The 12556-nt window shown below is 37.1% G+C and overlaps 1 protein-coding gene across 2 annotated transcripts in view; it reads right to left on the bottom strand.

Annotated features, from left to right (window-relative positions):
* The window catches only part of slc22a6l (solute carrier family 22 member 6, like), a 35127-nt gene that overhangs the window by 1623 nt on the left and 20948 nt on the right, over positions 1-12556 (bottom strand). Inside the window, exons 2-10 of one of the 2 annotated variants that reach the window (XM_017492855.2) lie at positions 9458-9973; positions 8889-9340; positions 8709-8812; positions 7333-7487; positions 6933-7101; positions 5346-5469; positions 3857-3972; positions 3526-3740; positions 3193-3301 (exon numbers count right to left, since the gene is read on the bottom strand). In XM_017492855.2, the coding sequence (XP_017348344.2) occupies positions 3193-3301; positions 3526-3740; positions 3857-3972; positions 5346-5469; positions 6933-7101; positions 7333-7487; positions 8709-8812; positions 8889-9272 (1376 nt within the window). In that variant the 5' untranslated portion in view covers positions 9273-9340; positions 9458-9973. Of the gene's footprint in view, positions 1-3192; positions 3302-3525; positions 3741-3856; positions 3973-5345; positions 5470-6932; positions 7102-7332; positions 7488-8708; positions 8813-8888; positions 9974-12556 lie in introns of both variants that reach the window. The other variant, XM_017492856.2, reaches the window with a different exon arrangement.

Below are 12556 nucleotides of genomic sequence, written 5' to 3'. Positions count from 1 at the left end.
CCAAGATTTGACGGTACATGGCCCCGTCCATCGTCCCTTTGATGCGGTGAATTGTCCTTTCCTGTCCCCTTAGCAGAAAAAAACCCCCAAAGCATAATGTTTCCACCTCCATGTTTGATGGTGGGGATGGTATTCCAGGGGTCATAGGCAGCATTCCTCCTCCTCCAAACACGGCGAGTTGAGTTGATGCCAAAGAGATCCATTTTGGTCTCATCTGACCTCAACACTGTCACCCAGTTGTCCTCTGAATCATTCAGATGTTCATTGGCAAACTTCAGACGGGCATGTATATGTGCTTTCTTGAGCAGCGGACCTTGCACGCGCTGCAGGATTTCAGTCCTTCACGGCGTAGTGTGTTACCAATTGTTTTCTTGGTGACTGTGGTCCCAGCTGCCTTGAGATCATTGACAAGATCCTCCCGTGTAGTTCTGGGCTGATTCCTCACTGTTCTCATGATCAATGCAACTCCACGAGGTGAGATCTTGCATGGAGCCCCAGGCCGAGGGAGATTGACAGTTCTTTTGTGCTTCTTCCATTTGTGAATAATCGCACCAACTGTTGTCCCCTTCTCACCAAGCTGCTTGGCAATGGTCTTGTAGCCCATTCCAGACTTGTGTAGGTCTACAGTCTTGTCCCTGACTTCCTTGGAGAGCTCTTTGGTCTTGGCCATGGTGGAGAGTTTGGAATCTGATTGATTGATTGCTTCTGTGGACAGGTGTCTTTTATACAGGTAACGAGCTGATATTAGGAGCACTCCCTTTAAGAGTGTCCTCCTAATCTCAGCTCGTTACCTGTATAAAAGACACCTGGGAGCCAGAAATCTTTCTGATTGAGAGGGGGTCAAATACTTTTTTCCCTCATTAAAATGCAAATCAATTTATAACATTTTTGACATGCGTTTTTCTGGATTTTTTTGTTGTTATTCTGTCTCTCAGTGTTCAAATACAACTACCATTAAAATTATAGACTGATCATTTCTTTCTCAGTGGGCAAACGTACAAAATCAGCAGGGGATCAAATACTTTTTTCCCTCACTGTAACTGCTTTCTCTAATGGGAACCTCTGATGACCAAATGCAGATCACATATGAGTTGTGCAGGTGTTATAAATTTCAGTTGTTCATTAACTGTATAAAGTGACCAAACAAAAATTTTCAGGTAAATGTCTATCAGAATAGGGGGGGAAATGTGATCTCATTGACTTTGACAGTAATGGTTGTTTGTCCCATATGGGCTGGGTTGATTTCAGGCAGAAATCAAAGTAAATGAGTCAAAGTAAAAAGGAGAGTCAAATGAGAATGACCAGACCAGTGGCCTAACTCAAATAACCACTCTTTACAACTGTGGTGAGCAGGAAAGCATCACAGAAGGCACAACACACTGAGCCTTGAGGTAGATGGGCTACAACAGCTGAAGACAACATCAGGTTCCACTCTGTTAGCCAAGAACAGGAATCTGACAGATGAAGGTTGGAGAAACATTACCTGTTCTTTTCTAATCTTCAACTCCTTCAAATTCAAAGGAGATCAGCAGTTTCTGAAATACTCAAACCAGACCATCAGGCACCAACAACTAGGCCATAGTCAATGTCAATGAGATCATGTTTTCCCCCCTATTCTGATGTTTGATGTGAATATCAAGCTCAGCTCTTGAACTGTATCTGCATGATTTTATGCATTGCGCTGCTACCACATTATTGACTGATTTACATTAAAATAATAGAATAGAAAAATAGAATGAACAAAGATTTATAATTTTTTTGGACGTGTTGAATGTTGATTACCAGCCAACTTCAAACGAACCACCCTCAACTTCTTCTGTTGCAATACTGTATATAAGCTGTATATGTTTAGTCCGGGTCCACCTTTGTCTAGTTCGAGTCGAGACCAAATCCATAACCAATCGAGTTCGAGTCCAAAAGGGGCCGAGTTGGACTCAAGTCCGAGTACTTAATGGCCGAGTCTGAGTCGAGTCCAGAATTTAATTAAATTGAAAAAAGATTTGAAATTGCAACTGTAAACGCAACACTGAGCTGTTAAATTAATATTTTAACCTTCATAAACCAATGGCAACATAAATGTAACAAAAATACCTCTATTCCATCTTGTCATTGACATTTAATATTTTTATTTCATGTCATCAGCACCTCAATTAGTTTCCTATTAAAAATTGTTTTCAAAGGGAAAAAAGGGATATAGAGGTATACGTTGAATTTTAATTATATCACAAGTGTATTAAAATTCAGATTAACTTGTTTTGTTATTGTATCATGCTATATTGTGTTCTCCAGTTTGAGCTGATATTTCAGTAATTGTTGTGTCTCCCCCACAATTATATAAGCTGAGAGAAAGAGTACAGAGTAGAGTTACATTTAGCAGCATGTCATTTTCAAGACTGGAATCAGCAAATGCTAATGTTTAGGGCTGGGCAATATGATTACAATCTTTACCAATATTTCACAATAAGGAGGAGTTTTCTCAGGTAGGTCTATCAGTAAATCAGGAAATTGAATAAAGCAATTAAATGTAAAATAAAATAGACTTCACTGTATGACATATACAGTGATTCTTGTTAAATTTACTGAAAATATTCAGTCAAATGAGTGAATGAGTGATTTTCTCTTTGTCTTTTGTTGTTTGATTAACATTAATGACTTAGACAGCAGCAGGTTTATTAGACTGCTGTCACTTTAAGACCTAATGCACAGATTCAATATACTTTATTGACACAACTCCGATTTTTTTCCCAACTGTTTACAGTCACTTAAGACATAACCGTCTGTGTTTACATGAATACTCGGCCAGACCTGCATTTTGACATGATGTGTGTGTGTTTATTTGACTGACCGAGTGTGATAAGCCTCTAAAGAGAACTCAGTTCAGTACTTGCACCAAGAGGCAGCCCCATGGTCAGGCAGGGAGACATTCATTCTTTTTTTTTTATCTTACTTTTATGTTGTTTTTTTTTTTTAATCTTTCTTTTCATGTTACACATGATGCAGACTCAACTGTACTCCGAGTCCAAAATGTCAGAATCCGTGTCAAGTTCATGTACAAATTTACCCGAGTGCGTGACAAGTCCAAGTTCATGCATAATTGGACTCAAGTCTGAGTCCAGGATGAAGTACCCCAACTCTAATATAAGCTGAGCTTTTAGGTAAAAGGAAGATGATAAGAATGAAGAGGAAGATTACCGGATAACTGTGGGATATAGTTCCCCAGAGTAAAGGTAACAGCAGCTGAAGGAAGCAGCCAAACAGCCTTTCCCAAGTACTGCCAAGGAGGTACGCAATGTCTGCATTTCTGCACATTCACAAGAACATGCATTAGAGCAGAGCATTATTGCCCAAAGTGACACAGTAGTCTTCCTCATGATTATGGATGTTGCAGGTCAGAAATGGAGAGGAATGAAATAAAAAGAAAGCATAACACTTCCAACAAGCCTTTTCAAGCCATAGCATCATTGCAACACTTTTATAGATCCCAGAATAACAGTAAGGTTAGCATGACAGTGTTAGCATACTTACCATAAGGCACGAGCCCATTGGCGAGAATGGTAATACCAGACAGTACGAGTGATACGCACTGGGACAGCCTGCGACCAATCATACTCATTGCTACTGTGATAATGATTTTGGCTGGAATGTCCACCGCACCAAATATCACCTGAATCAAATATATGTTCACTCCAAATTTCTGTAAATCCATAGACAACCCATAGTAGGAAAAGCTTGTCGAGAACCTAGAAGGATAAAACATGAATGTGTAGCAAGAATTACTAGCTAGTTACCATGTACTGATTTGTTCAAATTGAGTGTCTAAAATGGTGATCTAACTAAATAATCTTCAGCAACTGACCACACTGCACTGAGACACACGGTGATGGTTCTCATTGTGCGTGTCCGCACAAGATCCAGAGCACTGTGAGCGACCTGTGAGCAAGACAGCTCCTTCTTCATGGATTCCTGCAGCATCTACACACATACAGAATGCACACATGTCTAAAAATCTTAAAAGAAATCACTTTATTATCTCTATAGTTTCTCCTAGCTAACAATTAGAGCTAATGAGAATAAAAGGGTAAAAGTAACTGCAGTCTGCTTAGGTCTGCTGTCTCTCTATTTGTTCTCCTGACACAAAAACGCCCTAGTAAATCTCAAATATGACTGCCGTAGAGTTTCACCAGAGATCTCAACAAAGTCTTAGACTATTCTCAGATCTGCCAAGTTAATGATGTGTCAAGTTCATTCAAATACATGACCAAGCTTATTATAAGCATACTAAATGTATATCTGCAGAAATTTACAGTATACATTTGGTACTATAATACTATATAACTATATTTAAAGTGTATTTTTGATATGCTAGTTCAAGTACTTAGAAAAAAGTACACTAGTACAGGGGTTCCCAAACTTTTCCAGGCAAGGCCCCCCAAATGGCATTAACATTTGTCCGAGGCCTACCTTTTACAAGATGTCTTTAAAACACATTAAAAATACAGATTTCTGAATATATCCCCCTTTTTTAATTAATAATTAAATCTTACATCTTTACATTAGATTATATTAGGAAATGATTGTGTGTGTGTGTGTGTGTGTGTGTGTGTGTGTGTGTGTGTGTGTGTTTTTGTCTGAGAGTAAGAATTTATTTTTCACACCAAATTGTTGAGGTCCCCCTGGCGCCCCCTGGCGGCCCCCACTTTGAAAACCACTGCACTAGTATAGTTTTTATATACTAGCATTAAAGAGAAGTACCAAGTGTTCTATATTCCAACTATTATTTTAATTATAGATTTAGTAATGTGGGTATTAAAAAGTATTTGCATATGCTAAATACTCAGAGCTACGTATTTATTGTCCATATTAAATGTTTTTTGTATGATTTTTATGTAAGCATGTTTTAATCCAGTAGTTATACCATGTTAAGAGTAGACTAAACTAACCCTTTTTTTTTTTTTTGCAGTTTTTTGTTTTTTTTATTTTACATGTAATTGAACAACTTCTCAGATTGTGAAATGATAAAGTATTTTCCTTGTTATTAGATGATTGTGTGTTTAAATCTTGCTGATGTCACGTGTGGCCTTTCTCTCTGTTTTGACTCATTTAATGTAAATAATAATAATAATAATAATAATAATAATAATAATAATAATAATAATAATAATAATAATGTCTGTTTTGTCTCATTCAAAGGAATTTCAGGAAAAAAACATTTGTTGACAAAGTTCATACCTAAATTAAAGCACAAATGTAAATCCTCTTTATAATACCTGCAAAACCTGAGGTATCAAGAGAAACATTACAACAAAGAAAATTTCTACTAGCATGGCCACTTTGTCTCTCTTTACCTCCAGATTGATTTTGTCACCCTCAGCCTGGCGGCCATTAACTCGAGCTACAGTTTTGAGGTTTTGAACGGCCTCCTCAGGCTTCTTGGTAAGAACTAGCCATCTTGCAGATTCCAAGAACCACCTGTGAGTAAAAATTTATAGAAGTACATTTACTTAAGATGTAGTGGGAAGAAATCAGAATATTGCAGGACTGTGCTAGATGAACCCAGTGAGGTTTTGCTAGTCATGCAAGTTAGAGACCAGCTTTGAAAATGTTTGAAACGATGGTTCATTACAGCTTTCAGAAGTTAGCTTGTTAACTACTATAAAACATTTCTAAATGTCAACTTACTTTCTAACATACTGTATCAGAAAATCTATTATGCCATGCTAGTTGATCAGTTAAACCAGTAACAGACCAACACTAAAACCAATTTGTTCCAGTATGAAATTTGCATTTAAAAAACCTTACAAATTTACTTAGGTTTATAGGTTGTTGTAGGTGGAAAAATTAAATGAAGACCCAATGCTTTCTTTAATTTTCTATACTAAGGTTACTTTAACTGTATTAATTGGCATTAACACATATTAAAATTAGCATTTAGAAGCTGTAAGTTTTATAATGTTACCTAACTAACAGGCTAACACAAGTGTTAATATTAAAATAAAATCTATATAAAATAAAATACAAATAATAATAATTAAAGCATGTTAATAACTGCTGATCATTTATTGAACTCTGGTCTCCAAGTGTAAATATTGCTACTGTTTTTTCAAACTCAAATCTGAACTTTGCCAGTTAATAACCACAAACAATTATTAAGGTGTTGTTGAGATCAGTGTGCATTTAATTTTACTTATTGATGGTATGGCATGTGGTTAATGTAGATCTTTGGCTTATTATGTTTTTATTTAAAAACAGAATTATTACATTTGTCAGTTACTTTGTTAATATTACTTATAGTGTGTTAATGCTTAGGTCATGTTAACTAATGTGTTAAATAAAGTCAGTTAAAGGGACCCAGCACCCAATAATACTTGTTAAGGTTAATGTCAGTTGTGTCACCGATTCTGATTGGTGTTTGGATCATGTTTGTTAACACTGCAATATTTACGTTTTTACTATTTAAGACGGGCATTATGTCTGTATAGAACTGATTCAGAAATCATTATGTGTGAGTTACTATAGTGAAGTGTTAGTCAGAAAATAAATAAATAAAGGAATCTGGGCACTGTAAGCTAGTTAGGTAGCTAATCATAGTGATACACAAAACCGTTGTTTATTTAGAGAGAATATGACAATACGCACTGAAAATTGAGTCTCAGATACTGAAATCTGCTACAAATCTAACCTAGCTTACTAGCAGTCAACTACTGTAGCTGGCTAGATATTTTGTATGCCTTTTGGCAAAGGGATGTAATATGACATATCAATATTCTTTCATATAGTCTCTTTCATATATTCTTGTATTTTTTTTCTTAGAATGAAAGTGTACAGATGTTCTTAGACAGTAATCTCTTCATCATTCTTTTGTATTATGTAGGCCATTCCTGACAGCTTAAAATGACATATTCAGGAGTACAATATGGATGTTTACTACTTACCAAGAGTAGAGGAAGAAGACATAGAAAGGTAGAGAGACAGCCAGAGTGAGCCAGCGCCAGTCTCGGATGTTGTAAGCCACACCTGCCAGCATCAGCTGCCCAGTGGTGTAACAGTAGCCTGTAGCTGTACCCACCACCGTCCTTATGCGAGTGGGGATCCATTCCACAACTATACAAGACAGACAGAGAAAGGAGCATACAAGATATGTAGGTAACCGAATCTGGTGAAATAACTTTATTATCTTCCACATATTTTCTTTTTTAATCATTTTTACATGCTGTACTACATTCACTGGCTACATTTTCAGAATAATCATTACTCAGTCAGCAAAGTGTGTGTGTGTGTGTGTGTGTGTGTGTGTGTGTGTGTGTGTGTGTGTGTGTGTGTGTGTGCACTTACTGAGGGAGAAGGAGTTCAGGATTATCCCAGAGAGGGCCATGCCAGTGAAGAAGCGGAACAGACAGAAGAGGGGGTAAGAGGATGCAAAGGCGGTGCATGTCCCTGAAACTGCCATCATCAGGTGAGAGATCAGGAGCAAAATACGCCGGCCAAACCTGTGGGGAGGGAAACAATTTAGCATTCTGTGCAGTGATAGCTAAAATAGCTTGGACATGTCTGTGACATTACTGACATTTCTTTATAATATTATGTCGGAAAGCAAAGTATATGGAGTATACTGTTTGCTTATATTATATATGTAAATATATGGAGTGTGAAGCATGAGGATATGTTGATGGGAACTGGTCACTTTAAGGACACATATGGTATGCCAACAGAAACTGCACACTGCCATGTTTACATGCTGCCCCACCATGCCACCCACTCCAGCTTAGCCTAAATGTAGTCAGTCAGATAAGACATGCTTGGTGACTTGCTCAACACTGTGACATGTGCCAATCTTCAATCACTATTTTCCTCATCACAATTTCTTGTCATTCTTCATCTTAAACCCAGCCTCTTAATTTCATTACCTAGGGTAACTTTACATTGATGTTTTAAAGTTAATGTATGGAGTTTTGGGTGTGGATTGAAGTAAAAATATTGGTTGAGACAGACTAAGACTAATGTACAGTAGCCACCAAGATGGTGGCTAGGTTTAATTTGTTCTTGAAAAAAAAAAAAAGTTAAACATTCTTAAACATATAACCAAACAATAATATACTCTGTGGAAACCAATTGTCACCTCAAAATCAGAAGTATAGATTGATATGTTGATAAATCAGTTGGTACCAGTCAAAAATGTATTATTTACATACATCAATGAATGTGTAAACCAATGGAAAAATATACAAATTGGTATATGGATGACTCAATAATTTGAAAAATTATTCCTATTCTTGCTGTCTACACTCTTCTGGACTGCGGCTTCTCTGAACAGCAGAGAGAAGACATTGTCACCTTCATTGTTGACTTTATAGCAGACTGACTTACTCATTGACTATTCTGTGTGATTATGATCTAATGAGCAACACTACAGGGAATAAGATGTAATTTCAGTGTTTTTTTCAACAATCTGTGAATAAACCACAGTTTCAGCCCTGCCTCATGGCACAGTGGATAGAAAATGCTATGTACAAATAAAAATTTAAAATGCTTAGGTATCATATGATAAGGGGGGAACAACAATTTTGTAAGCATTGATTAATGTGTTCTTTTCTATAGTTAATTTATACAGATTTCTATTATATTTATTATTTCATTAACTGATTAATCAATTAATTAATTGGTGATGTAATTACCAAATGGCAAGCACATGCTCAAACAGTATTCCTTACTTGTCAGATAGTCCCCCAAAGACCAACGCTCCCACAAGCACCCCTCCCATGTAAATGGTTTGCCCCATTTGCTTCAGAGATCTCAAATCACACACCAAATCCCACTGTAAGAGAAAAACAAAGATCAGCCATTGCTCTATTTAATTTGATAAAAAATTTCCTAAAAACAGAGCCCAGTACCTCTGTAATAATGGTTGAGCTCATGTCAGTCTTGTTATAGGTCCATCCATCCACACATCCTTCCATTTCAATTTCATTCTTTTCCAGGTCCTCAGAGCTGTTCTTGCCCAGAAGGTCCCACTGTGGTTGCACATAGCGCCTACAACGTTCCAGTTTACCCTGCCCATCAATAGGCACGCTGAGGAGCAGGGTCTCGGCTGGACCCAGCACAGAATCAGACAGGTTGGTGTGGGTGGTGCAGTGGTGTGGAGGCACGGCCGCTACAAAGTTCTGCAACAGGTTGTGGCTTGCCATCATGAGGATGGGCACAGAGAGCAGGGTGACATGGACTAACTGGAAACGACCTGTACTGCCCACCTGTTCCAGCAGGTCTGCGAACACCATGGTTTAGGGTCGATGATCTGCTGCTGTTTACTAATAGATTGGGTGGCTATCTGTCTTCAGGGTTGAATCTATGAATGCATAGAGATCACGCTGGTCAGTCAAAAAAGTAGTATGACTAGATGCATACAAAAATAATACCTTTATTATTATTATTTTGTTGATTCAGTGAATCATATTAGCATTACATTGCTAGGCTTCTTTCTTCTTCGTTACTGGATTCCTAGAACTGAAGACGTCTTACTGTGCAAAAACTCCAGAGTTCAGAGTGACCTCCTTTTGCAGAAAAACAAAATCCCCTCCAGTTATTCACATGCAGACAAACGCTTTGTTACAACTCGTCATGTCCAGAGTGTGCAAATCAGACAAGAAAGGTCTCCAGCAGGCTGTAGAGTTGGAGTTGCGTAATCAGCTTTTAAATACCTTTGGTTTATCTGAGGAAATCCTGAACAATATAACACTGTGTTAATACGCCACTGCTAAACCTCTTGTGGCCATAGAAACTTTTTCTGCTACACAGAAGAACGCAGACTCTGTTTGTCCAGTTGGCATGAAGAATACAAAATCAAGACCTGTAGGAATCTTGGGTTCTCTTCTAGACTGCAACCAACTGGGTATAGCTCCTTGCTATCAGTGGTTATTGTAAATTACCGTAAAGTGATGAGATGAAAATCCAGCTTAAATCATTTGTTGCACTATAAGCACTGACTAAGCAGAGTGACGGACAAAGGTAGCATGTTTGATTTAAATATGAATGGAAAATAAGGTGCTGGTAGAAGAGTAACCTGTGTGTGTGGCAAGATTTACTGTCAAAGTCCATTCGTCTCCTGCCGGTTCGCCCTTCACCCAAAACAGTTAAGATTTCTCAAAGTGCAACGTGTGCAGTAACACAGCAAACTCTCTCTGAAAATGCTCCTCAAAGTTTTCTAATGACTTGCTAAGGAGCAGAGAGCAGACTGTTGGAATTACACTGGTAAAAGTATATGAGACATAAAAACCAATAAAATTACTTATAGCAGTTAAAAAATACACAGCTGTATAAGAAACATTAGAATGTTTTCCCCAAATTATTGATGGAAGTGTATATAGTAACTTGTTATAATGTCTATAGTTTATAATACATTAATGATTTTTTTTTACTGTTTAAATTACAGGGAAAGGCTTTTTATTTTTTTTTAAGTTTTTAAGAAATTTAAGTAATTGTATGTTTCTAAACTTAAATATTATTTTAGTGTATTTATACTTTACTTGAGTATTACTGAAATTGAGGACTTGTACACTTACTTTAGTACATTTCCAAGAAAAAAAATACTTTTACTCCTTATATTTTTATTCAGACATTCAAAGTACTCATTATAAATTTTCAACGTTTCTTTTTCCCTCATCCAGCCAATATCTGCACAACATATATTCATCAAATGGGCTCAGTTTAGCATCCAGTTATTCCAGTTTAGAATCCAGTCAAGTATCCAGTACAAGTCTGCAGTTTTGAACTTATAAGATAAGCACCTATCTCAGTAAAATGTTTCAATAAAAGTAAGGAATAACTCGTATAAAACAAGGTGTCTCCTTTTCCTCTCTAGAAGTCATAAAAATCATGTTGTGGTAAATTTCTCTAATTTGCTAATGTTAACAGACTATATTTAACTATGTAAGCCTGTTTTCTTTGCTAATGCCTGGTTACACTAGCATCGATTCCAGTGGCTAATTTAAATTGCCTAGGCAGTAAGTCAGACTCTAGCTAATGGTAAATATTGGTTAGTTACATGATATTTTACTTCATTAGCAAAATATGTAGTGCCAGTCATGTTTTCACCAAAATAGTGTAGAATAGTTGCTTTAAAATGAAACAATGTTTTAAATATGAAAAAGCAAATAAAATATAATAAAATAAAAGTGACATTACTTAATTCCATCAGTTAAACCATTTACTTTTTAATTCGTGAATACATTTATCTTTTCTTTCTTTCACTTGAGTAGATTTTTGACTGGACACCTCCACTTTTAATTAAGTAATATTTTGACACATCATCTATACTTTCACTTGAGTACAATCATTCAGTACCTTTTCTACATTTGTTAATTACCTAATCATGAACAGTATTTACTTCCTTGTTAATAAATCATGAACAAATCAAGGGGCGCACGGTGGCTTAGTGGTTAGCACGTTCATCTCACACCTCCAGGGTCGTGGGGTTCGAGTCCCACTGTGTGTGCGGAGTTTGCATGTTCTCCCCGTGCTGCGGGGGTTTCCTCCAGTACTCCGGTTTCTTCCCCCAGTCCAAAGACATGCATGGTAGGCTGATAGGCATGTCCAAAGTGTCCTTAGTGTATGAATGGGTATGTGAGTGTGCCCTGGATTGATTGGCACTCTATCCAGGGTGTACCCTGCCATGTGCCCGATGCTCCCTGGGATAGGCTCCAGGTTTCCCTGTGACCCTGAAGGAAGGATACGCGGTATAGAGAATAGATGGATGGATGGAACAAATCAAGCATTTAGGCTGTGCATTATTGTTACCTTTATCAATAACTTGATATGGTGATGTTGTAGGAGATCCAGGACTTCATCAGCTTCATCCACTGGCTGAGTGTGAGGCATTGAGCATACCTTAAATTAATATACAGCATCCAACAATTCCTTAATGCTGACTGTCAACTGATCAGCACTATGGGATTGAAGTCGTCTTGAGAATCCCCAAGATGATTTTTTAGGGCATTTTTCCTTCGCTTCTGTTCTCTCAGATGATAAAATAGGCATGGATGTACTTGAAGTCCTGTGTCATGAGCAGACTGATAGGAGTAAACATGAACATGATGAAGGTACTTAAACTGAAGTCTTCAGGATTAGTGAATGTTGAAGTAAGAGCTCATACTATTGATGTCTTCCACTATCAATACTGCTATTATAAGTAGTCGGCTATAATTTATTTCAGAGCGCATTTGTCTAATGTATATCAAAGTAACCCCCAAAGATCATAGCTCAGTTAGTTGATTCTTGAGATTGTCATGTACCATTGTCATGTCTTAGCTTACATAACAAGCTGTTTATAAAGGTTGAATAAAAATGGCCTTATTAGGCCTTATTAGGCCTTAAAATAGCCTTGTTTGCCATCATTCTTCCTGAAATGTAACTGCATGCATTTCTTTTAATGGAGTAAAATATTTTTAAAAAGTGATCATGTATATTTCGAATGGGGTGAGGTAGAAATTTGCTTTCCAAAACTAGATCTCAAGAGAAATTTCTCAAGATGAAACTCTCAAATAAACCGAGTAACTCAATTAATTAA

This window comes from Ictalurus punctatus, chromosome 18 (genome assembly GCF_001660625.3).
Source record: "Ictalurus punctatus breed USDA103 chromosome 18, Coco_2.0, whole genome shotgun sequence".
NCBI lineage: Eukaryota > Metazoa > Chordata > Actinopteri > Siluriformes > Ictaluridae > Ictalurus > Ictalurus punctatus.
Note: the sequence above shows the minus strand (reverse complement) of the source record. Positions and strands in the feature narration are given on the sequence as shown.